This window comes from Salvia splendens, chromosome 17 (assembly GCF_004379255.2).
Source record: "Salvia splendens isolate huo1 chromosome 17, SspV2, whole genome shotgun sequence".
In the NCBI taxonomy this organism is placed as follows: Eukaryota; Viridiplantae; Streptophyta; class Magnoliopsida; order Lamiales; family Lamiaceae; genus Salvia; species Salvia splendens.
Window position 1 is genome coordinate 3726791 of NC_056048.1, and position 25497 is coordinate 3752287.

General features: G+C 36.8%; 4 protein-coding genes across 8 annotated transcripts; all 4 read right to left on the reverse strand.

Annotated features, from left to right (window-relative positions):
* Nucleotides 1–1967: 1967 nt before the first annotated feature.
* Nucleotides 1968–3170, reverse strand: LOC121773461. The gene has a single exon (XM_042170327.1). The coding sequence runs from the start codon at nucleotides 2839–2841 to the stop codon at nucleotides 2251–2253; it is 591 nt and encodes a 196-aa protein (XP_042026261.1). The 5' UTR covers nucleotides 2842–3170; the 3' UTR covers nucleotides 1968–2250.
* Nucleotides 3171–10764: 7594 nt separating this feature from the next.
* Nucleotides 10765–12428, reverse strand: LOC121775568 (protein BRANCHLESS TRICHOME-like). 3 transcript variants are annotated; one of them, XM_042172655.1, is made up of 3 exons: nucleotides 12090–12428; nucleotides 11323–11792; nucleotides 10765–11209 (listed from the first exon to the last, which is right to left on the reverse strand). In XM_042172655.1, exons 1-3 carry the CDS (start codon nucleotides 12246–12248, stop codon nucleotides 11203–11205), a joined length of 636 nt encoding a protein of 211 aa, XP_042028589.1. In that variant the 5' UTR covers nucleotides 12249–12428; the 3' UTR covers nucleotides 10765–11202. The 3 variants fall into 3 exon arrangements, with proteins under 3 accessions (XP_042028589.1, XP_042028587.1, XP_042028586.1); XM_042172653.1 differs by having other exon boundaries at nucleotides 11313–11792; XM_042172652.1 differs by having other exon boundaries at nucleotides 10765–11792.
* Nucleotides 12429–16091: 3663 nt separating this feature from the next.
* On the reverse strand, nucleotides 16092–19024 carry LOC121773842 (ankyrin-1-like). 2 transcript variants are annotated; one of them, XM_042170759.1, is made up of 12 exons: nucleotides 18803–19024; nucleotides 18655–18705; nucleotides 18411–18584; nucleotides 18182–18313; nucleotides 17965–18104; nucleotides 17666–17752; nucleotides 17280–17405; nucleotides 17047–17199; nucleotides 16862–16963; nucleotides 16612–16776; nucleotides 16445–16512; nucleotides 16092–16357 (listed from the first exon to the last, which is right to left on the reverse strand). In XM_042170759.1, exons 1-12 carry the CDS (start codon nucleotides 18894–18896, stop codon nucleotides 16285–16287), a joined length of 1365 nt encoding a protein of 454 aa, XP_042026693.1. In that variant the 5' UTR covers nucleotides 18897–19024; the 3' UTR covers nucleotides 16092–16284. The 2 variants fall into 2 exon arrangements, with proteins under 2 accessions (XP_042026693.1, XP_042026692.1); XM_042170758.1 differs by having other exon boundaries at nucleotides 16600–16776.
* Nucleotides 19025–21158: 2134 nt separating this feature from the next.
* On the reverse strand, nucleotides 21159–24016 carry LOC121773343 (ankyrin-1-like). Of its 2 annotated transcripts, none has more exons than XM_042170171.1 (12): nucleotides 23852–24016; nucleotides 23694–23744; nucleotides 23428–23601; nucleotides 23183–23314; nucleotides 22948–23087; nucleotides 22656–22742; nucleotides 22414–22539; nucleotides 22164–22316; nucleotides 21985–22086; nucleotides 21730–21900; nucleotides 21578–21645; nucleotides 21159–21456 (listed from the first exon to the last, which is right to left on the reverse strand). In XM_042170171.1, exons 1-12 carry the CDS (start codon nucleotides 23871–23873, stop codon nucleotides 21453–21455), a joined length of 1230 nt encoding a protein of 409 aa, XP_042026105.1. In that variant the 5' UTR covers nucleotides 23874–24016; the 3' UTR covers nucleotides 21159–21452. The 2 variants fall into 2 exon arrangements, with proteins under 2 accessions (XP_042026105.1, XP_042026104.1); XM_042170170.1 differs by having other exon boundaries at nucleotides 21159–21493; nucleotides 23852–24015.
* Nucleotides 24017–25497: the final 1481 nt, after the last annotated feature.

The window sequence follows — 25497 nt, forward strand, 5'->3', positions numbered from 1 at the left end:
CTTCCACTGTCGCCGTCGAGTCCGCCTTTAGTGTTGGAGGCAACGTCTTGGACGACCGAAGAAGTAGGCTCACCGGACAAAACATGGAAGCCACCATGTTACTTGATGATTGGTGCTCCGCCGAAATTAGAGACCAAGAACCGGATTGGGACAAACTAGTAGTACAACCCGACCAAGACTACTTCCCCGACGAAGAAGAGTAGGCGCCAATACTTCCGATCAAGCCAAATAGGTAAGCAAGGTAAGAGAACTACGTGGACTTTGATTCCAAAATGCAATTGAGCATTGAGGATACGTAGGCATCTCAACTTATATTTCAACTTAAATTTTAAATTTAAGTTTAAATTTAAGTTGAGCTCAAGTCCTTTTCCTTTATTTCTTTTTTCTCCCCTTTATTTCGAATATGTAATTTTGTAAATTGTAATGAAGACTTTAAGTCTTTTGTAATTTATAATTTTGAAGTTGTAATTTCTAATTTTTATGTTGTAATTTGTAAATTTTAACTTGTAATTTGTAATTTTAAAGTTGTAATTTGTAATTTTGAAGTTGTAATTTGTATCAATAAAATTACATTTGTACATCGCTTCATTCTAATGTTATTTACGCAAGTTTTTTTACATTTTAAACTTGAATTACAATTTACAAAATGCAAAAAAAAAAAAAAAATCAAAACGAACCGCCGAACCGGCCGAACCGGCCCGGAACCGGCCAATCACCGGCGGTTCCACGGTTCACTTGAACCGGCGGTTCCACGGTTCACGAACCGGAACCGCCACACCTTGGCCGGGCCGGTTCAGGTTCATCAATTTATTGAACCGGAACCGGCGGTTCCGAACCGTGAACCGCCGGTTCCGGAACCGTGGTGACGTCTAGCCACAATCTTGTACTAGTAAGGGCATTGGCAGTGGGGCGCGCCTTAATGGGGCGCCCTAAAGCCCACCTTATATACCGCCATGTCAGCATTTTATCCTCCTACCATTTCACTTGCAGTGGAGCGCCCTATATGTTTTACTATTGTTTTGTTAATTAGTTTAAATGTTTTCAAATATATAAATGCAAACTAATTAAAAAACACAACGATTAACTAAAAAACGGCAAATACTACATTGATTAAAAAAAATTACACGAGTTAGAAATAAAAAAAAAGTTGGCTACTCTACAAAAGCCCCAACTTCCGGCGCAGCTCATCGATCAACCCCTGGAGGTATTCGGCTCTGGCCGGGTCCGTACACTTCATGAGGGCGTTATGCGTGTCCAACAACGTCCGCGCCATCGAGGTTGTTGCCAACTCTGCGTAGGCAAGTGCCGACGGGGTAGGGGCTATTTATATAAATGAAATTTTCAAATTAAAAAAAAAACGCGTTGCATCGTCCGCGTCGCCCACAGTGGGCGGACGACGGCGCGAACGATGCCCTATCATCCGAGCTTCCTCCGCGGACTATCTGTCGGGTGAGGGCGACGCATCGTCCATCGTCCGCGCACCCACAGTGGGGGACGATGGCACGCCCAGCCTATCGTCCGCCCCACTGTGGGTGCCCTAAATAACCATAGAATTGTCACTTTCCCAACAGATATAGCTTGGAGCAAGCCTGAATTTAACCACATTTCCTTCTCCAATAATGCCTTGCTCAATAAACCCACATTCCATTATAAAATCAATATATAAAGTGAGACTCGCATTTCACTAACTTTTTCAATTCAATTTTCTTCACATTTCTTAAAATTCATATCGAGTCAAAGTGATACTTTAATTCATAGACGGATGGAGTATTCTAAGGAGTCCCTTTTTTCCTGCACAAGTATAAGAAATGTAATTGAATATAAATTTCTTTACTATTTTTATAATAAGTGAAAAATGTTTTAGTGGAACATGGACTAACTACTATTTATAGTAAAAAAATGAAATTATATTCTTATTAACAGTTAGATCAAAATGACAAAAGGGATTTGTAATGTCGGATGGAGGATTAAAAATTAATGAATCTTAAGTTACATTAATCATCTATACAAATACAACTACCAAATTCTTTACATCTTAATAATGATTGAGGCAAAATGACCACATAACTAAATACACTTGAGCAAAAGAAGGAATTGAACCAATCTTCTGTTGTAATTAGGCCAACTTCCTTCCTTGGCTGAGTCATCAGTCATCACCCGTTCACAAATATCCAAGTTTGTCAAAAGAAAAGAAAAGAAAAGAAATACACAAAGAGATAGTACTAATAATTAAACATACATGGCATATAATTAGCCATCGAACCCGGTCTGGCTCCACACCGCATCCCGGACCCGGCTCAAATCCCTGCCCTTGAGCGTCCGCCCGACTCCCTCAAACACCGAGTTCCGACTCCGCGAGTGCTCGCGCGCCAGGTACACGTGCGGCGGAACCATCTCGGGGTCGTCCAACCCGTCGTCCGCGTGGACAGCGTCATACGACGACTCGACCGAGTCGACCCGGTAAATCTTTGACCAGTCGGGCACGTTGACCGGCGCCGACATGGCCATGCAACGTGGCGACCCCGCCACGTCATCCTGCGTCAGGAACTGGCGGACGATCCTCCGCGACGCCGCGCCTCCGGGCTCGTCGAACGCCAACGACAGGCCGCCGACTTGCCTGTGGCCGGACTGCCGCGAGTGGCGGAAGCTCCCATTGCCGGCGGCGGAAGCGCGTGAGCCCCACTCTCCATTTGCTGCGGCGGCGGCGGCGCCGTCGGTCACTGACCAGACGTCTTCTTCTCTCAGCTCCGATGCAGAGCTCGCCGCCGCCGCCTCCCCACTGAAACTTCCTAAATAGCGTTCGCTGCGGCTGGTGGTCAATTTCCGACCACCCTTTGCCATTGATTTCCTAGTAATTCTGTTTTTCTATGATGTAATTGAGCTCTGGCTGCCGGCAATTAGGTTCACCGGCGGCCGAAAAAAAATTAAAAAAAATTAAAAAGTAAGAAAAATGATAATTAAATGTAAAAAAATGTGGATACGTAAAAGTAATAATTGAGCATGAACACAAAACTCAACTGCGATGGCTGTATATATAACGATATCATGTCGTAACGGGGGGGTGGGCCCAGCCGTTCATTTCATTTGAATCTGGGTTTCATTTTGCCTGAATTTGATGAATGCCGCAAAGCAGACAAAGGGAAGCATGAAGATGGCAAGGAAACTGTAAAATCAAAGAGGGCGTGTTAATTGAATGTAGACACTAATCATCTATTAATTAATCACATCGTTTTCAAAAGCATTACTACTTTTATCTTTCTTTCGCTTCGTAGCATTCAAAATCAATTTGTTTCTTTCACCTATAAATCAGCCCCACTATATTGAAATTTTAAACTCTAATTATTCCACTACTAGTACGTATAACAAAAACTTTCTATGAGCATGTGTGTATATCAACAGCATATTAAATTATTTATTTGTATACGCAATTATCTATAGATATAAGTGTCCATGAAACTGTATGAGAACAATATTACTATACACATAATTTACATAATATGCATACAAATATAGTGTCGATGTTTGTCTGAAATATTTATAATTGCTTTTGACGTTAGGACATACAGTCGAAACCCGAACATTTAGAATTAGAGTTGAAAATTTAAAATTCAATAAAATAATAATAGTACAATTATTCCGTAACTCTAGTAGATTTTATTCAAAATTCTTTCAGCTGATCCGAGTGACATTTCTACTCATTAGCCCAGAGCTGGACACATAAGCATATTTTATGAAAATGTGGGTCCCACGTGGCACAAGTCACCATCTTTGCCACGTAAGCTTGGCATGACCTTGCTCTTGCAGAAAGTTTGGAGATGTGACCATAACAAAAAATTATAAATACTCCTAGCTATATTTTGAAGGAATTCGACGGTGGTTGTTCTTGAGTATACACGGCCAAAAAAACTGCACCAAGCCTTTTTTGTGGTTCATAACATGTATTTTAAAAATTAATATTTCATATCTCCACAATTTAAAGTCTCACTTTGACTAAATGCGAATTTTATAAAAATGTAAAAGAAAGTGATTGTGGGTGACACATGGTCTCATATTTATGTATGCATTAGTTTCATAATAGCTAGCGAATGTAATAAGTTAGTGGAAAATATGGTCCACTTTTAAAAAATTGGTAGAAAAAAGCAAATGAGATAGTATTATTTTATGAATAGACCGAAATGACAATTGTGGATATTATTTCGTGAATGGATGGAGTAGTAGAAGACTGGTTTGACTCAAAAATTATTAGTAAGAAATGTAAGATTATCTAAACGAACTGGTATTGACATTTTAATTTAATTTTTGAATGCGTACATTTCTTTTTTTTTTGAATATTTGTTTCTTTTATTTGGAGAGTCAAGTGAGAGAGATGCAAAATCCAAGTAAATAAATTGCCCCCTATTTTTGAAGCGAGCTCCGGTGTTGCTCTAATAATATGAAAAACTCAATAAAAGAAAAGAATCTCATGGTTTTGCTCGTGTGCGGAGCAGTACAAGAAGAGCAAGGTGGAGTCGCTTTCTATAGGCTTATTGGACGGCCGTGAATAGAGTTGGTGGGACCAGAAAATTACTTGTCATCTTGGAATATTAACACAAAACAATATCACGATTTCACATCGGTTCATTTTATCTGTTCGATTACTGCATATGTTAATTACGAGGTTATTGATAATAATGTTAATGGTGAGGTGATTTTATTGTTGGTTCCCTAAAATTTTTGAAATGTTGAGCACAAGCAACATGGACCACGCTTTCTATACGTCTGGAATTATTGTCATCATTTAATAATATGCAACACAAGTTACAGATGAGAATGTGAATCATATGATATAGATTCGTCATTGGATTGCATATATGTTGTGCGGAATTAATTACAAAATACTCCCTTCATCCCATATAAATAGGTAATTTGGGATTGACACAAGTTTTAATGCATAATTAGTAAAATAAAAGAGAAGTGAAAAAAATAGTTGAAATTGTGTGCGAATGGTGGGACCTATAAAAGTTAAAGTAAAAGAGAAGATGGAAAAGTTTGTCATAAATTGATATAGACTATTTGTATGGGACAGACGAAAAGGAAACTATAACCAATTTCTATGGGACGGAGGGAGTAGATAGAAACTTTACTTGTTGAATTCTGCATATAACTTCACATCTTTGGTATCCATGTGTATGTTAATCTGATGTGTGAAACTATGAATAATTCTCGATACAATTCATTAATCAGAGAAAATTAGGAAGTTTCTATTCAAATACGCCAATTTTATTTTACAAAAAGATTTAATTTCCAAATATTACCACAAATGGCATTAGTGACATTGATATAAATATTTCAAATTTGTCAAAGCCCAAACTTTGATTTTTCGAATTTGAATGAAGCTCTCAAATGGTGAACATTTGAAAATGTGAGAATTTTAACTGCAACATTTTGTCACCTTTTTTGTACAATCTGAAAATAAGCTAAAATTTACAAATTGAGTTATGCACAAAATCATCCCGACTGCCAAGCTCTTGAAGATGCATTTTGTTTTTCTTTATTAGGTAAGGAATCTCTCTTATTTGTTTATTACTTATTTCACCACAGTGAAATGAAACGCAGTAATTTTTATACGAATCAATTCATTATATTTTGAAATTTATTTATGAATTAAATTGGTAGGGGTGATTAAATTTATATTCTAAACATATCTTCCATTAGAGAACGGAATAAAATTTATTAAAAATAGTAGGATTTTAATTTTTGTGAACCGATTAAAATGAAAAATCAAATAATTAATAGTAGAGACATGACGTAGTACATTAAGGGCATTAGCAATGGGGCGCCCTAAGGCGCGCCCTAAGGCGCGCCCTATGGCGCGCCACGTCAGCAGTTTTATCCTCCTACCTCCCCACCTGCAGTGGGGCGCCCTAAGGCGCGCCCTATGGCGCGCCACATCATCATTTTATTTATTTGTTTAATTGATTTAAATGTTTTCAACTAACAATTAATAACGAGTAAATAAAAAGGTCGAAATAACAAACGGGGACACATTAATAAAAAAAGAAGTTACACCGTTCAACTTACAAAAAAAAAAACTAAGTCGGTGCAATTCCCAACTTCCGACGCAGTTCATCTATCAATGCCCGGAGGTATTCGGCTTCGTCGGGGTCGGTACACTTCTTGAGGGCCTTGTGCGTCTCCAACAACGTCCTCGCCATCGACGCTGTCGCCAACGACGAATACACTTCGGCTGCCTGGGGCGGGAGCATTTCCGGGAGCGGAGGTGGGGTTGCAGCGGTCGAGGATGAGGTCGCGGCCGCCTTCCCTTTGGCCTTCGCAGCCTTGACGCCGGGAGGACGTCGGGAGGACATCGGTGTGCCGGAACCGCTGTCGTCCACGTACAACCGGTTGAGGTCAACCGGTTGATTGCCGCTGCCGCTGCTCGTGTAACCACCAACTTCGGTGGTCTTCATCCTCTTTGGCGCACTAGTGTGCAGAATTCCACCTTGGAATTTCTGCTTGTCCCTCAAAAGCGTCCAGATGGCCTCGTGCTTGAACTCGCCGAACATCGACCGGTACGACAATATCGCTTTAGCACGCACGTCTTCCCAGCTCTCGCCGCTCCCCTGTGCCCGCGCGCACTTCTCGAACTCCGCCGCGTACAAGTTCACTTGCTTCTTCACTTGATCCCAGTGCTTGCGGAGTTGCTCACGCTTGCGCTTGTACGCGTTCGGCGGCTTGGCCGCATTGTAGAGGTCGGCGATGCGCTCCCAGTACGCGAACTGCCTCTGGTTGTTCGCGAATATCGGATCTTCCGATATATCTACCCAACACCGGGCCAAAATGAGAGTTTCCTCGTCGGTGTAGTTTGTACGACCGGGGGCGTACTCATCGCAATCACCGGGAGGCGGCAACTTCTGCGCCCGCTGCCGGTTCCGCTTCTTTTTGGCTGGGGCGGAAGCGGTCGCGGCGGGGTCGGGATCGGCCGCTGCGGCGTCACGTCGGGAGGGGGCGACTGGTCGGGTTGGAGACGGCTCCATGTCCGACAACCCATACGAGTCCGTACTGAAATCGGGATCGTATTGGGCGTTGGTGTCGAACGAACGATATTGGCCGGGTTCTGTACCCGGCCAACGCGCATCTCCACTAAACATAGGACTATTTGGACTTGAAGCCATTTCGTAGTAATTATGTAAATGTAAGTTTCGAAAGTGAAATTGTGAAATGAAATGTAAAACGAATGAACTCTATTTATAAAACAACCAAACCGCGTGCCATCGTCCGCGACCTATCGTCCGTGTACGCCACAATGGGGAGGACGATGGCGCGCCCTTAGTATCGGCCGCGACGATCGTCCGCGACCTATCGTCCGTATCCGCAATGGGCGCGGACGATCGATGGCGCGGACGATGCGCGCCATCGGGCGTGCCATCGTCCGCCCATTGCGGATGGCCTAAATATGTGCATTTACTCAATTATTACCCTTGTTTTTGCTATAGGCCTATGACTATGATGAGCTAACCAATTAACGATATACTCAAGATTCTAGATCTCAATGATTGTAGATCATTATAATGTTTTGATTTATTTATTTCTCTCTCCCTCTCAATATATTATGGAAAATAAAATACTTCAATAAAGCGTATCTCTTCTTGCATTTGCTATCGTACCACATTTCAAATAGTTAAGTATAAAAATGTAATTTTTTTATATATTTATTATTATATGTGTGTCTGTATATTAATTACTCCCACCGTGACTCCATCCCACTTTAGGAGTCTCGGTCACTTTTCTGCTCTCGTTTTATAAAAATGATAACAAATAGTTAAAATGGAGAAATGGTAAAGTAAGAGAGAGAATAATGTTGAGAAGACTAATAAAATGGGAGTCTTTCGTTTTACCATTTCCTAATTTTAACTATTTATTATCATTTTTATAAAATAAAGTGTAAAAAAATGACCGGAACTCTTAAAGTGAGACGGAGTATTACTTAATGATAAATGCAATTAATCGCCGCAATTTGGCCACGATATAACATCGATCAACAGTAAATATATTATTGAGATGTGTAATGACGATGAAGATTCCAATTTTGATGGTTTAAATGCAGTTGTAAAGTCAAGTTGATGTCGGCCAATCGAATTTCCCCTCTCCTTATTCTTCCAAGTACAACAAATACTATAGTATAATCATTAATTATTTGATAATGAGATTCTGTTCAAAACGGACACCATAATGTTGGTAATAAAATCAGTGATCCCAAGTACACAATCACAATTAACGAATACTTTAAACAAACAGCGCATAATAATGATTTAATTACAGAAAATAAACCAGAATCTTGGCTTTTCACAGCATAGAAAAGTGTCATCCACTTGTAGACCAGACTGTGGCGCACCGGGTTGGGTTGGGTTCGGTGCGGGTGGAGTGACCGGAGTCGCAAGATAGGCCGTGCATGCTGGCTGTCAGGAGGTTCGTCCCCCTAGCACGTGTTGCACCGCCCTGTCTCTAGAAAAATCAGGCGGGCGTGTGCAGAATATTCATGTGTGAGGCGTGTCAGCTATTGTTCGCTATAACTTTTAATTTTTTTAATTCTAGTATTTAACAATTTTGGCATTTTTAGTACAATTTTTTTTGCTCATTTTCTTTCCAGTCTTATGGGAATATGCTTGTGATATGAGTATGGGAAATTATTTTACTTGACATATCACAAAAAAAATTGTGCAAAACTTTGTGGACTTATATTAAGATTTTTTCAAACTCCATGTCATTCAACGCCAATTTCTGCAAATTTATTTAATGAAGGCCATATTCACAGAAAAATATTCGAAACAATATTATTATAAATTTACTATTTGTCTTCCCCACATGAAGTGAGAGTAGTGGCTCTTTCAACACTAAGTGGGGTTTTTCTACGTTTTCATTAATGCTAGGTCCCTTGTACCTCAATGATTAAATGCTTGATAATCTATGCTTTATTAGGTCATTTTCTTGGCTAAACCATAACCAATCAAATCTGTCGTCATTTTAGTGACAATCAAGAATTGATTAATTAATATCATCCTTTCTACAATCAAAGTATATAATTATCATGCTAATGATTAAAGTAATATTTGGCAAATTGTGTCATTTATCATTTCTTGAAGGGTTGGTCTTTCATGCATTATACAATTAATGTTTATAATGATACTTAAACCCATAATTAATTATGTTGCCAATGCTGTGAATAAAGGTGCATACATCTTTCTTTTGAATTACGAGTCCAATACATCCTCTTCCGTAGAAAGATGGACATTCTTTACTCAGTATCACATTCAATTATTCACAATTTTCATGTGGGACTAAAATTTTGCAATTTTATCATGAAAAAACCTTTTCGAGTCGCTTAGACTTATCCCCCTCTAAGGGGATTTTAGCGATAGATTCTATAGGAACTAGACGTCTGGACGAACCTATCTGGTTAAATGCGTGCACCAAATTTTCTTGTTTCTTGAAACTTAGTAGAAATTTGTGTGAATTGTAATCACCTCATCAATGTTTTTTTTAATTGTTTATACTTCAAGATGCATATTTTCTAGTCAACATATTATATTCACAATTACTTATTAATGATAATCAATCAAGATCACCTACTGAAAAACCATCACGGATTCAACCAAATCAGTGATAGCCATTACTGTTGTGGAAGAGATATTTTTCTCAAATAGGTAATGACTATTGGGCTATAGGTAATAAACTTTGTTATATTAAACAAAATAAAAATGGATGCTTTTCAAATTTGAGGGCCCTTCCATTAGGGCTGGTCTTGATTAGAAATGTGTTCCTATCCAATCCAACCCAACTATTGATGGTTGAATTCTCATATATAATTAAAAGGGTGTTGCCTTTTACTAGCATGTTGATGTAACGATTCGAAGCAACTTTACAAGATCTCTCTCTCGATACATCTAATAACTTTATAAGTGCAAGTAGCATTGGCCTCCCATCAGTTGTCATGTTGAACAATAAGCCTTTCCAGATCATTATCTATTGCCATTGAGCTTTGCATGACTCTTGTATGAATGGCTGTCTCAATTGTCAATGTAATAATAAGTGCCTCCAAACTTCTTACTCTTCCACTTTATAATACGGGTAATATTTTGTCTTATTCTTTGGGCGTTTACCCTAAAATGTCTCGTTGTTTAGTTAATATCATTTATTTAGCTATCGAAATATCGACGTGTAATTTCGACTGGCATGTAGATGTTCCGCCGCCCACCATGGATTTTTTATGGGACAATTTATTCCAAAAAATAAACGATGAGTACTAAATGGTGAAATATTTTCAAGTAAATACTTTGAGACAAAATCGACTCATAATAATATCACATCATTACTGGTATATAAATAGGCTTTACTAAACCAGATGGGCTTTCACCCATTCACAATTGGGCTTTCATTTCAACACCCATGGAAATTCTAATCCAGTTGTTGTTAAGACCCTCAATCTCAAGTCTCAAAACAAATATCCCAAAAATCGAATTCTACCTATGTCATATCATCCAAAAGAAAAAAGAAAAAAATCTCAACAAATTATAGTAGTAGTTGGTTGAGTATAAAAAAATTGGTGCACAAGAAACAACATGGAATGATGATGATGATTCAATCAAACATCCTACATTGGATGCTTGTAAAGGACAGTTCTCTCTTTCTCTCTCTCTCACACAATGATGATGATTCAATCAAACATCCTACATTGGATGCTTGTAAAGGACAGTTCTCTCTCTCTCTCTCACACACACACAGGCATATATCAACATTCTATAATTTCATTATGGGAAACTTGAGGTAAAAGGGGCCCATTTATCATGCAAAATAGTCAAGGACAAAATGTCTCAACTCTAACAAGTAAAGAGCAAAGTATGTATATAGTGTGATCTAAGTAAATATGATCAAACTTCTAAGCCTTGTGCCTCAGCACCATTTTCTGGCTCTCCAACTTGGCTTCCCGAGCCACGCCTCGGCCACTCAATATGCCCCTTCATAGATCGAACGATGTGCGGATTCCTCCTAGCCGAACACCCATTGATCACCCTTGATGAGCCTCTAGCCTTTGCTGAGCAAATTTGACTAGTGTTTGAGCCTTTATTCATCGATCCCTCACCATGACCGCCACTCCTCGTTCCAGCTTCACTTGTTCGCGCATCCTTGCTAGCTGCAAACGCGTTGTTTGATTCAGGAAACGCCTTAGCACCTTTGGTCATCACAAGGCCAAAAACCTCCCTTAGAATTTCTGCATTTGAGTTTGAATTTGAACTTGTCAAGAATGCTTTGAGCTCAGCAATGAGGCCGTTTACCTCGGCATACCTATCCTCTAGTATAAAGTTCGCCTCGGCTAACTTCATCTGCGCTTGCTCCTCCCTCCAAACCTCAGCCATTTGCCTCACTCGCCTCTCTTTTTCAACTTCCAATCTAACCCTTTGTTGTTGTTCCCTCAATGCCAATGTTTCCGCTCTTCTTGCTTCGATCTCTCTTGCTAGACCATAGCACGCGCCCTCTAACTCCTCTCGCGCCTTCCTCTCCTTCTGGAGATTCCGGAGGAGCTTCATTGCTGATGACTTAACATCACCAATGTCGCGGAGCAGAGATGCGTTCATCTTCTTTATATCTTTACAAATCCTCCTCTCGGCTCTAACACCATCGGCCATGTTCTCGATCGCTTCCATCTTCCTCATTCGATATTTCATCCCCGTTTCGACTTCATTTACATGTTTTCGAGATTTTAAATAGTCACAGCAATCCCATTTCGTAGCTCCTTCCAAATTGTGAGTCGGAAACTGAAATTGCACAGTAAAAACCACTGAATCACAAACGTGACAGATAAAAATACAACCACAACATGAAATTTGATCAATTTAATTTGGAAGAATAAACAAAAGCGATCATTCAAAGCTCACTGCTACAGGCAGATCCTAGACCAACTTTTACACACTATTATTTCCTCCCAAATTCCATCAATTAATGAGAATTGTGTCAAATTTTCCAATTTTTTGAAATTTGAAACTCAATTCGGGAAAAGAAAAAGATTAAAAGTTATGGTGAAACAGAGCAATGAAATACAGAGGATCGATCACCTGAAAACAGAGGCGATCAAAAGAGGCGGTGCCGCCGGCAGCAGTGGAGCGCCACAGCGAGGCGGCGAGGTTCCTGGCGGAGAGCGGGCGGTTTCGATGCTGCGGAGGAGTGGCGGCGGGGCTTCTATTGGGGCGAGGAATCCGCGCATCTGGAACCATCACAATCAGTGGTGTACACGTGGATTTGGGAGTTGGTGTAACAGATCCAACAAGTGTAAGTGTGAGTGTGAGTGTGAGTGTGAGTGTGAGGAATTTGGGAGGTGACACTAAGCAGAGGATGTGTGTTGGGTTGTGGATTGTCACTATGTGCACTCAATTTCATGCTCCATCTAGGCTCCCTTCCACCATTTTTATACAACTTCTATTTATGGCTATATTAAAAAGGAGGTCGTTATCATCACTGATTCGAGCCCAATGTGACATAATTTTTAAATTTTTTGTTTATTTATTATTCTTTTTGTTAGATATTAGAAGTCCCGGTCGAATTTACAATGCGTAAAGAAAAGTGGGCGAAAAAAGATAGCAGAGTATGAGATTTATTTTTAGTTTTTTAAATAAAATGTGAGTGGAATGCGTTACCAGAAAATTAGGCTTATTTACTATTTATAGTAAAAATAAATCAAGATTTCTAATTGCGGATGGACTCAAATGAAAATTCAGGAATCCTAAATCCTAAGAGTGAACTGCACAAAAGGGTCCAAACTTTTCGTGGTGTAACAGCAGCGGCCGCTAACATTTAAAAATCCCACCACATGGATCTAACAGAATATATAATCACAAACCTTGTATATTTTGCCATTTTTCGGACGAAAATGCCCAAATGAGCTTAAGGGCAATTCAGTAACTTTACCAACCAAACCTGCATTATTCTGCACACTGCTGTGTAAGAGATGTCAAAAATCAGAGTCTATTTTTCCATTCAATATTTTCTTTCATCTTTCCATTCTCTATTTTCTTTCATCTTTCCCTCTCTAATGATTTCATTCCTTTCATTCATTCCTTCCTTTCATTAACTACTAAACTAATTTGTTTTGTTCATATTTACAGAAATACTACTCCAGTCCCTATATTTTAGTACGTAAAGTGGAGTAATATGAAACTATTTGTTTTTATGTTGAATGATGGAGTATTTTTTTTATAATAATAATTCTATTATTATAATATACTTTATACTACTCCACTTAGTTTTTTTAAACATGGAATAGGTGTAATTAGCAAAAATTAAGTGTTACTGTAATGTATAAAAATACATTAGTACTATTATAAAAGAAGTAACATCATAAAAAAAATATTCTTCTATATGTAAAGAAACTATCCAACATGCATGTCAATAATGAATATTTATATTAGTAAGAAATGATAAGTCAAGTTAATTTTAGTAAAAACAATGATTTCTACATGATATTTTATTCTAGTGTAAAGAAGAATTCGTGTGATAAAAAAACAGCTAGTATAATCATCGTATATGAGATTCCATTGAATCAATTAGCATTTTTAAAGAGATGAAATAATAAGCGTCAAATTTCATCAGTATTTACAATTTTGAATAAAATAAATCATTTTACTAGTTAACGATAAAAAAATGTAAACAACTTTTAGAAAAATTTATTTACATATATTTGACGGAAAGAGATAATGGCTCGGTGTGGTGGGGCCATGTGGATGGAATGATTGAATAGTCTGAAGGTAATTATTGGGAAAAAGAATTAAAAATTAAAGAAACAAGTTAATAAGTCACATCAAGTGTAAGTGTGCCGGTACATGAAGCAGACTGCATGGTAGGGGCAGCGTCAGCCCGTGTTTGACGAGAATGCCCTTTTAGGGGCTGAGGGTATTATGGTCCGAAAAAATTTCATTTGTGATTATATATTTTGTTAGATCCCTGTGGTGGGATTTTTAAATGTTAGGGGTCTCTGCTGTTACACCGCGAAAAGTTAGGGCTCTTTTGTTCAGTTCACTCAAATCCTAATAAGGGATCGAGTGAGTGATAAAAAAAATACTGATAAAGAAAAAAAGTATCTCAAATTTTAAAGAAAAAACAAAATGAAGGGACATTTTCTAAGGTTAGAGACACAAAATACTACTCCGAAGTTTTTTTTTTCTTTGGTTAAAACGACGTCGTGGCGGATGAATCACAATTCCTTCACCAAATTTTGTATCTTGGGACATTTTATTTTTTTTTATGGAAAACGTTGAAAGTCATGGACATTCGAAGAAAAACGATAATTGGGGATATTTTTTCTTCTAAATATAGTGGAAGATAGGGTCATGAAATAAAATAACTATCAGCCATTTTAAAAATCACAGTGGTTAAATTTGTTAGTTAATCATTTCGCTTAATGATTTACTGTTACGTTTTTATTTTCCTTTTTAATGTTATGGTATATGAAATATTTTTATGGAATACTACTATTTTTTGATTCGGTATGACTAAATTATATTGAAGGCTCAGTTCAAATTATATTAAATTCAACCACTTCGCCGGTTAATGAATGTGAGTTTTTGGTTGGAAAAATAGAAAGATCTATTTATATCAATTTTATTTGATAAAGTTTCTTTAAAAGTTAACTTAAAGATATTACAAGCAGAAAAATGGAAATACATAAAGAAGTACAAGTGGATTATTTGATCAATTTAAGTTTACATTGAATCAAAAGAATCAACTAACGAATGCTGATTCATATCTCGTTCATTGCATATGCCAATAATGCCATACACAAAAAATTTAAAATTTATGATTATATTTGTGCGATTTATTCCTTCATCGTCAACTTTAAAAAACTAATTTTTACATAAAAGTTGCTAAATTAAAATTGTTTGTTCCTATAATATATATTGACAGCATTAAAAAAGATTTTAGATATGAATGAAAATGATTTGGGAGAAAATCAATTCCGAGAGAAATTGTGTACAATTAATAAGCCCCGCCTATTTAATCATTTCTTATATTTTTTAATCTTGGTTATATTTTTAATTAAATTAATTCACAAATAAATGAATGAAAATGACTAATTGTATAATTAAAATAAAATCTAATTATTGAATGGACAAAAACGTTGACAGATTTCTTTATCGCAAGTGTAAACGTTAACGACATAGACCTTTGCTGAGACAAAGTTGTTGATCTTTCTTTTACACACGGTTACTAAAATTCATTCGCAACAGAGAATTTTCAGCACTAATCTTGGAGAGTTAAGCTGTATCACAAATATCTCCAGAAAAATAATATCTTCCATTTCAATTTTCTAATAAAAATTCCAAAATCTAGAAGCACATCACCATCTAGTTTTCTTGGTCATTACAAATCTTATTCCAATTTTTTTCCTTCTAATTTCCACCGATTCAATCGCTTTGCATGAAATATCTTGAATGAAGCAATGGTATTAAGGAAACAAAAAACCCTCAAAACTGAATAAAAATTCAATGGTCCAGACATATATTGCCATATGATATGTTCAATCAATTACAATTACAGAAACAAAAAAAAAGGGAATATTTCTATAATTATGGTTGACTGGACGCACCCTGCGACAATATGTTCAGACCACTGAATTTTTATTGAAACGATAAGTTATAAACAAATACTACTAGTACTAAATAATAAGAAAATACTACTACAACTTAGTCAAATTCTCATGGAATGAAGTTATGCCATCTACCAAAGTGTTCACACTTGTTGTTACATATAAAAAGGAAAAAAGTGCAGGCATACATTTATATAGGTCATATATATGTATGCATAGAGAGGCAGCTGAGAAGAGAGATGGGAAACTGTTGCAAACGTGAATCATGGGCATCTCTTGATGAGTGGGAAAATGAATGGGCTAAGCCTGAGGAAGATGCCTCTTTGCCATCAATGGTGAAGATCAAGGTTACCAAGACAGAGTTGGAGAAACTCCTCGCTACTGCTCGCCTCCACGACCTTCCCGTGGACCGCCTCTTCACCAACACCGTTCAACAAAGTCGCCATCCCTGGGCGCCTTCTTTACACACCATTTCCGAGTGATTCACAGTTTTTTTTTTTCATTTTCCTCTACGTTATGTACTTTAGCGATGTGGACTAAACGAGAGCAGTGCCTAACGATACAACATACTTGCCACATGTAGCCGAGAAATGATGTAATATAATAACACTGTATGAATCGATGTATATAAGTGACAACAGAATATGATCCAATATTATCTATGTTAAACATCAGATAATACTCAAGATCTCGTCCGAGCTGCTCATCTGAATCAACCAAACAAAGTAATCAAACAAACAAACTCTGCCACCAAAAACCAAAAACAAAAACACTAAGTTACATAAATTATATATTTTGGTAACAAAAAAAGGTCAGAGTTTGTGTAGTTACCTAAATTGAAAGCCGATTTCGTTGTTGTAAGGATCCAAGGAGAAGGCAAGGGCTGCCATGAGGAATCTCTTCACAAAAATAAAATAAAATAAAATCATCAATTGTTAGATGATGAATTCATCAACTTTTAAGTACTCCATTTTATATTTTTATACCATGAATATTACATTAGCTGCATCATCAATTTCTCCTCGAACCGGGATGGGGAGGTCTGGCATGAGTCTAATGCATTTCTGAGCACCTAACAAAGCAGGAATCTTCAAATCCAAGCGCGCTTCCCACATGCTTAGCTTTGACAGCCATGTCGTGTTACATGGACGAAAATTAGTAGCCTACGCATCATCGCATGTATTACTACTCCATACACATGGGCAAGGACAAGATGATTCACTCACTTGGAAGAAGAAAAGGTTTTACCGTTTTATATTGTACCATTGCAGAGTATAAATCCTTATTCCACGCGCATTGCATCCCTCTGGTGTCTAGTTTACTCAAGAGCATTTGCACTTTGAACGCGCCCTGCAAGAAACGATGAGGTTGTACGTTCAATTGAAGATCAAAGTGATGCTGAGATGTACTTCGATTAATGTAAAGTTTCAGACCATTGCCATAAATTCATCAGACTGAATGTGTTCGATTATGCCATCGATAGTCCAATTTGGATGATATGCAAGCCGTTTAGTCACTGGAAGCAAAATCTCCATAGCTACACGGTTACGCAACATAGCAGCCTCCTCGATAGGTTTAAAGATATCCTGAAAGTCGTCGTTATCAACACAATAAGGTTAAAGGGACGAATAATAGCACAGTAAAGAAAGGGAAACAAGAAATTAACTTCTTCTGTTAAATTTGGATCTGCTTTAGCTGCAAGCAAAGATGTAAGAAATTTTGTGTCATCATCTCTCGCAGCAGCTGACAAAGGACTAAACCCGTTGAAATAGACACTCGGGTTCGCATTAGCCTGCAAGGAGAGAGTATTTAAACCATAAAAAAGCAATTCAGATACTGAAAAAGGCATCAGATACCTAGAATTGAGGGAGCATAGCTAAAGAAACATGAACATTTCCATTTGAGTAAATCATCATAATTTATCTAGCAAACAGTCATTATCACGATGATAACGGACGTTGAAGTATATCCCTCAATCTCAAAAGACGTCAATCCGTAACAGAATATTAGACAACACAGGTATTTCCAATCCACCAAAGTGACCAAACATACCTTGAGCAGCAATTTCAGGCATTCAAATGAGCGAGACTTGACTGCGATTCCAAGAGGGCAGTCCGCAACTACATAAAAATAATCTGGCTGCAAATTGGGAAGCAGCAAATGGATTAATCTCATAAGATTATATCATTAGTTAACACAGCAAATCACAAGATCATAGCAGTGTGATTGGCAAAGTAGTAAACTTGACATGGTAAACAAAAACTGTCCTAATAACGCCATGGAAAAGCAAACGATGATTTAAACAAGATTATCATCGAAAAACAGTGCAACAGAAGGTTGTGCTTGCCCACGTTTGCGCCATGAGACAAGAGAAACTTGACAGCCTCAACATCTCCACGAGAAACAGCAATTTGTAAAGGCGTTCCATCTACACACTGTGCGTCTACGTAAGCACGGTTTCTCAGCAACAACTCCATAAGCTCCATATTACCTGAAACAAAACCAGTCAATTAGAGCATAACAACAGTATTATTAGCAAAGTCTTTCACAACATTACAACTACCAAACCTTTAAGAATTGCATAGCTCAAGGGAGTGAATCCCTCAACATTTGCAAGATTAATGCCAGCACCATGTTCAATGAGAAACTCCACAATTTTGACATGTCCCCCTTTGGCAGATTGTGTTAGTGGAGTATCCACTGATGCAGTTTTACAAACAATTCATCAAGAATCACATAGGCACTCCCAAATTTATTCAAAATAGCATAAATATTGCAAGAAGAAAAGAGAGAGAACTCTTGTAAGTGAAGGGATCAACAGAAACTTGGACGTTCTTGATCAAGAATTTACAAATCTCAAAATGTCCGATTTCAACCGCGTGATGCAAGACACTCCAGCCAGTGGAGAAGTCACTACATTGATCGCATATTTTGCGGAATTCCCATTCATCACCAACTTTTTTTCTAATTGCTGCCAAAATAAAAGTATCAGAATCAGAAATCAAGAAAAGGGTTAAGAAATAACAAGAAAATGACTTCACCCTTAAGCTTGCTGAGGTTTCCACTAGCACCAGCCTCGATAACCGATGCACCTGCCATTTTTACAAACTTAAAAATGAAATCTTGAATGCATCAACACGAAAACATATGATATGAAGTTTACAAGAAAAGGTTTTGTAATCAAGATACCAATATCAGAAGTAGAACCCATGGCGCTCGAGTTGTGAGATACACTTGATTCCTGTTTACCTATATACAGATTGGCATTGCCATCGCACGGCATTGCTACTTATCAAAATTTTAACTTTTCTCGTTACTTTCGTTATGCCTCTCAAGAAATTTGATTTTGTTCCGAAAATTTTGGGTGCGGGTGCTCACATTGGTTTATGAATAAAAGATCCAATCAAGTCATCAACGTTGGAGTATATGGCTAACATAGACGATCCAATCAATTTTTTTCAACACTTTATTTTAATTTCCTCTGTTTCTTGAATTATTATATTTTAGCACACCATGTCTTGGACAAGAAATTTTGATTCTGGCTCTCCTTGATACCCATCTGTCCGATAGAAATAGACTAATTGAAAGTGAGTAGAGTTTTAATGCATAATTAAGTAAGAGAGAGAAAAATTAATTGACATAATACCGTAAATAGTGAGACTCATAAACGATAAAGTAAAAGAGAAGGAGAAAAGATTTTCATAAATGTATATGGACTATTTTCATGGGATGGACGAAAAAGAAATCTATTTCTATGAGACACGGAGGGAGTATAATAAACTGATCTTGGATTTTGAAATATTACTATGAATTTAATAACACCAACAATATTCGATATTCAAGTAACAATATTCGATATTCATGTAAGTATTCTCAATCAATATTCAATAACATTTGTGGGATTAAGTTAGAAAATGAGAGTTTTTGTTAAGATTTCTGTATAGAGAGAAGCGCAAGTCATTGTCTGATATTTAGAGATTTATGCATAGATTTATTTAATTTATGCTATTAAATATGGTTTAGACTTTAGATGTAGGAAATTATAGTCTTTCGATAAGTCTTGATTTATTTAGTCTAGATAGATCCACATAAGTGGAAAGATTGTTCATTGAATTATAATGTTAGGTAGATAACAGTTTGCTTCGAATTGCTTATACGTAATCTTATTTCATAGTTATATGAGAATAAATATTTTTATCATGTTATATTTTATTTTTAAATTTATTTAGAATAAAATAGTAGTAGTACTGTAGTAGTATTTGTACATATGAAGTACATGTTATTTGTACAGTAGTAAAATATGTATTGTTGCTTTTATTCTAAATAGCTACTAGTCTCTCCTTCCGCCACTAATTATTCTAAATTACCATTTCCGTCCGGCTATAAATAATTGTCTTATTTGCTTTATATATAATTAGTAAATGTACTTAATATTCTATTAATTTTATCTCATTTATATTTTATTATAAAACTCAAATAGTACTATATTAAAGTAAGACTCACTTTTCATTAACTTTTTTCATCCGTTTTCCTTTATACTTTTTGAAATTCGAGTCGTGTTAAATCGAGCCATTTGATAGTTAACGAAGGGAGTATTAGTTTTTCAGTTTAGAAAATTGGGTCAAACTTTATCGGCTATGCTCACTAGGGGTGGGAATATGAACATCGGGTATTGGGTTTACCCGTACCCGACCCGATATCCACCGGGTATTATTGGATACCCAATATCCAATTTTATGGGATTGGGTATGGGATTGGATATTGAAATTTAAGATAAATCTGGTATTTGGTAACCCGAATGGGTATCGGATATTACCTGGATATCCAATTTATTATTTAAAGCATTTTTTAAATTATGTTTAGCCATTTTAGGCTTCAAGATCTAGGCTAATTTATTTACTAATTAAAATATATTAGGTTAACTTTCTCTAAACTTATATAAATAAGTCAATCTCTCTTACTCTAGGTCACGGCTTCACCAAACTCTCAAATTTTACGTATTGCATAACCAACTCATGTGGTTTTTATATTTTAGTTAATTATTTTGACTTTTGAATTATATTATTGGTTGCTTCTACCGTTTAATTAAATGCATAACTTTTATTATTTTACTTACATATTGCATAACCAATCCCCATAAATATAATCATATACTTTAAAATAAAAGTAACCCATTTTTTATAGTTTTATACTACAAAATAAATGCAACATTAATGATATTAGTCAATTTAAATATTTCTCTATTTATGTTAACATAATAAAATTTAAATTTTTTTATTAGTTATTAACACATGTAAAGAGTCGGATATTTGGGTACCCGATACGTCGGATATGGATACCCAGGGCGGGTATTGGATTACCCGAAAATATATTGGGTCGGGTTTTGGATAGACATTTAGATGATTTTCGGGTTTGAGTACCCGATTTTTTCGGGTCGGGTAACCACAGATACCGTATTCCCACCCCTACCTAATGCTCACTTATTTAAATTTTGGAGACCATTTATTAATAATCAATTTTCACATTTCACATTTTACTAGTATTATTTTTCTTCAAAAGTCACCTATTTATTAAAAATGTTACATTGCAATTGTTTAAAACCCGCAATCAAGTCCATAAATCATAGGAGTACTACATCTTGAGCCTCTGATTTAGCCAACAAATGATATCAATAAATATGAGAAAAAAGAGAAAGAAGGGAGAAGACAACTTCATCATCACATGAATTGATATGATTTCATTGAAAATTGAGATGAAAATGGTATAGTGTGGTTTGATCCAATCCAATATTCTCTCTCTGTTAAACATCAGCTCAAACTCAAAATCTCATCTGGACTGCTCATCTGAGTGAACCAAACAAAGTAATTAAACAAAGCAACTCTGCCACCAAAAACCCAAAACACTAAGTTACAAAAATTGTAGTAACAAAAAAGGTAAAACAAATATTAGAATTTGTGTAGTTACCTAAATAAATGGCCTTTATCATTGTTGTAAGGATCCAAGGAGAAGGCAAGGCTTGCCATAAGGAATTTCTTCACAAAAAAACACAATCATCAACTGTTAGATGATGAATTCATATGGGAGTCAGTTAAATCATCACTTTAATTTTACACTACCTTGAATATCACATTAGCTGCAGCATCAATCTCTCTTCGGATGGGGAGTTCTGGCATGAGCCTAAGGCATCTCTGAGCACCTAGCATAGCATGAAAGCGTATATCCAACCGTGCATCCAACATACTTATCTTTGATATCCACATCGTGTCATATGGAACAAGATTAGAAACCTACGCATCGCACATATTAGTACTACTTAATACACATGGCCAAGGACGAGATGGTCGATCACTGAGAAGAAGAAAAAAGTTTACCACTCTATATTGTGCGATTGCAGAGTGAAAATCCTTATTGCTAGCGAGTTGCATCCCTCTGTGGTCTAGTTCAGCCAAGAGCCATTGAATTTTCTCTTTGCCCTGCAAGATATGTGATGAGAGAGAGAGAGAGAGAGAGAGGAAGGTTGTAAATTTAATTGAAGATCAAAGTTTCAGACCATTGCCATAAATTCTTCAGACTTAATGTGTTCGATTATGCCATCGACAGTCCAATTTGGATAATGTGCAAGCCGTTTAGTTACTGGTAACAAAATCTCCACAGCTGCACGATTACGCACCATAGCAGCCTCCTCGATAGGTTTAAAGATATCCTGAAACAAATTGAAACATAAGGAAACAAATGCAGCAAAGTTATATCCTACAAGATGAAGAATGGCTCAGTAAAGAAAGGGAAACATAGAAATTAACTTCTTTCAATAAATTCGGATCTGCTTTAGCTGCAAGCAAAGACTTGAGAAATTTTGTGTCGCGATCAATTGCAGCAGCTGACAAAGGACTTGACATGTTGAAATACAGATTTGGGTTCGCTTTAGCCTGCAAGGAGAAAGAACTTAAACCATGATCAGATACATATAACTGAGAAACATAGCTAAAGAAACATGAGAGATTTCCATTAGACAACACAGGTATTTCCATTTCACCAAGCATACCTCAAGCAGCAATTTCATGCATTCAAACGAGCGAGACTTGACTGCGAGTACAAGTGGGGATTTCCCAACAGTACAAAAAAGATCTGGCTGCAAAATGGAAAGCAGCAAAGGGATTATATCATAAGTTAATAAGTACCAAACTTGACATGCTAAACAAATCAAACTCTTATGAAATCAGTCAAAGTTACAACAAGAAACGAAAACTGTGCAAATAACGCAATGGCAAAACAAGCAATGACTTAAACAAGACTATCATCAACAAACAGGGCAACAGAAGGTTGAGCTTTCCCACATCTGTGCCACGAGACAAGAGAGACTTGACAGCCTCAGCATTTCCAAGAGAAGCGGCGATTTGTAAAGGCGTTCCGTTTACAGAATCTGGGTGTAACCAAACACGGTTGTTCAACAGCAATTCCAAAAGCTCCATATTACCTGAAACAAAAAAACCAGTCAATTAGAGCATATAACACTACACATTAGCAAAGTCTAAAATTCACAGTATTCATTACAACTACAAAACCACTAACCATTTAGAATTGCATAGTGCAAGGGAGTGAATCCCTCGATATTTTGAAGATTAAATCTAGCACCATGTCGGATGAGAAACTTCACAATGCAGACATGTCCCGTTTTGGCAGCTATTGCTATAGGAGTATCAACTGATGCAAACAATTCATCAAGAATCACATAGGCACTCCCAAATTTGTTCAAAATAACATAAATATTGCAAGAAGAAACGAGAGAGAGAGAGAGAGAGAGAGAGAGAGAGTACTCTTGTAAGTTAAAGGATCAGTAAAAACTTGGACGTTCTTGATCAAGAATTTGCACATCTCAAAATGCCCAATTCCAACCGCGTGGTGCAAGACACTCCAGCCAGTGGAAAAGTCAGTACATTGATAGCATATTTTGCTGAATTCCCAGTCATTGCCAACTTTTTTTCTAATTTCTACGACCCCACAATGAAAATACAACTATCAAAATCAGACATTCTAAAAAATCATGAAAAGGGGGAAGAAATGACAAGAAAAATGGATTCACCCTTAAGCTGGTTGAGGTTTCCACTAGCACAAGCCTCGACAATCGAAGCACCTGCAATTTTAATTTTTTATCAACTGTAAAATGAATTCTCGAAGCCCCACACACACACAGCTGCAACCGAAGAAAGTGAAACAGAAAAGGTTTTCTGATCAAATTACCAATTTCAGAAGTAGAATCCATGGCGTTAGAGACACTTGGGTTGAATCGATTATACCTTAGTAGTAATTATATACAGATTGCCGCCAGAAATATGAACGGCAATGTTACTTCACTTCTCAAGATTATATTTTTTGTCGTTTTATCTCTCGAGAATTTAGATTTTATTCAGGAACGAAAGAGTATGTTTTAAGAATTTACATAATTTAGAATAATAGTTTAGGCTTCGTTATATGATCACTAACATTGAGGATCCCAAACAATATTCAACACTTTATTTTAATTTCCTCTATTTCTTGAATTATATTTTAGCCCACCAAAGTGATGTGACTATAAAATTTTGATTTTGGAATTCCTAAAAAATACTAAGAAATTGATCTTGGATTTAAAATAATTTTAAAATTAATGATGCCAATAATAATATTCATGTTCTTGTAATTTATGCATTTTTATTTCTAGACATGCATTAAACGTGTTGCAGATGTAATATAGAATGTTTGTCTATAAGTTTTTATTAAGCTTTGAGTTGTTTGTACGTATGTAACTTAGTACTAGTATTATGTAGTAATTTTTATGTGAAGAAATATTTTCATTGTGTATTTTATTTTCCAATTTATTTTGAATAAAAGAGTACAAATATTTTGCATCATAAGATAAATGGTGATCGCGCCATCACTAAAGAATTGCTTATCCAGCTTTATGTAGAAATAAATTAGTATTCACGACACAAAGAGAAAATGAACTACCTATCGCAAAAAGGTTGTGATGTGAAACCTAAGGTCTCTTAACATCAACAGTGGTGCGGATGTCCCGGCGGATATCCAGACGAACTTCCTAAAAACACCTCTTGTCACGTCATAAAGATATCTCACTGCACTGTCACGTCATAAGGACATCTCACTACACAATGACAGACATCTCCAAGGACATCCACAAAAAAAATAAAAAAATCGGGACGTCCGTCGTGGTACCGCAATGGCGGATGTCACGACGGACGTCCCGGAAAGCCGCGAATATGCGGTGTCCGCAGCCGACGTCTGCGTCCGCTCCTCCCTCACCTAATGGTAGACGTCCCGCGTGGATGTCCGGCACGCCGGTCCGACGTCCGGTGGGACATCCTCCATTGTGGATGCTATAAAGCTTGGAATGGCAAATGTTACTTGTGTGGTATAACCCTTAAAGGACCATGATAAGATAGGTTTATTTTTTGTGATTAATCACGAGGTGAGGATGCCTAGGTGGACAGGACTTGTAATCAAGATTCGATTAGATTGGTAAGTGGACTAACTGGTCCATATAAAGGAAAAATGTGTTCGCATATACAACAAGAAGTCCAAACCCAACCCCATTGGATTAGAAGGTGAACATTTTCTAAATATGTATTCATATTTTCTTCTAGTTTTATTAGGCTTTTCTTGAAATAAATAACTTTCATCACTTTAGTGCTCTAGTATACTCGTACTAAGTAAGAGATGTTATTTATAATTAAAATCCAATCAAGACTAAGCACATCATCCCAATTATTGCAACGAAATCCAATAGCAATTGAATAGTAAATCCAGTCGTCTAGAGATATCTTTATCAATTCTATTCCTAAAAACAGAAAAGTAAAAACGTGTGAAAATCAGTCAAAGTAAACACGTTTATT

Excerpts from the sequence above, each read along its gene's own strand:
- LOC121773461 (XM_042170327.1), bottom strand. The coding sequence starts at position 2,841 with ATGGCAAAGGGTGGTCGGAAATTGACCACCAGCCGCAGCGAACGCTAT.
- LOC121775568 (XM_042172652.1), bottom strand. The coding sequence starts at position 12,248 with ATGGTTCCAGATGCGCGGATTCCTCGCCCCAATAGAAGCCCCGCCGCC. Across the intron at positions 11,793-12,089 it reads TTGATCGCCTCTGTTTTCAG|TTTCCGACTCACAATTTGGA; the intron begins GTGATCGATCCT and ends GTGCAATTTCAG.
- LOC121773842 (XM_042170758.1), bottom strand. The coding sequence starts at position 18,896 with ATGCCGTGCGATGGCAATGCCAATCTGTATATAGGTAAACAGGAATCA. Across the intron at positions 17,200-17,279 it reads ATCCAAATTTAACAGAAGAA|GATATCTTTAAACCTATCGA; the intron begins GTTAATTTCTTG and ends GACGACTTTCAG. Across the intron at positions 16,777-16,861 it reads CAATGGTACAATATAAAACG|GCTACTAATTTTCGTCCATG; the intron begins GTAAAACCTTTT and ends GATGATGCGTAG.
- LOC121773343 (XM_042170170.1), bottom strand. The coding sequence starts at position 23,873 with ATGGATTCTACTTCTGAAATTG. Across the intron at positions 23,315-23,427 it reads TGATCCTTTAACTTACAAGA|TTGATACTCCTATAGCAATA; the intron begins GTACTCTCTCTC and ends TGTTTGCATCAG. Across the intron at positions 21,901-21,984 it reads CAATCGCACAATATAGAGTG|GTTTCTAATCTTGTTCCATA; the intron begins GTAAACTTTTTT and ends TGCGATGCGTAG.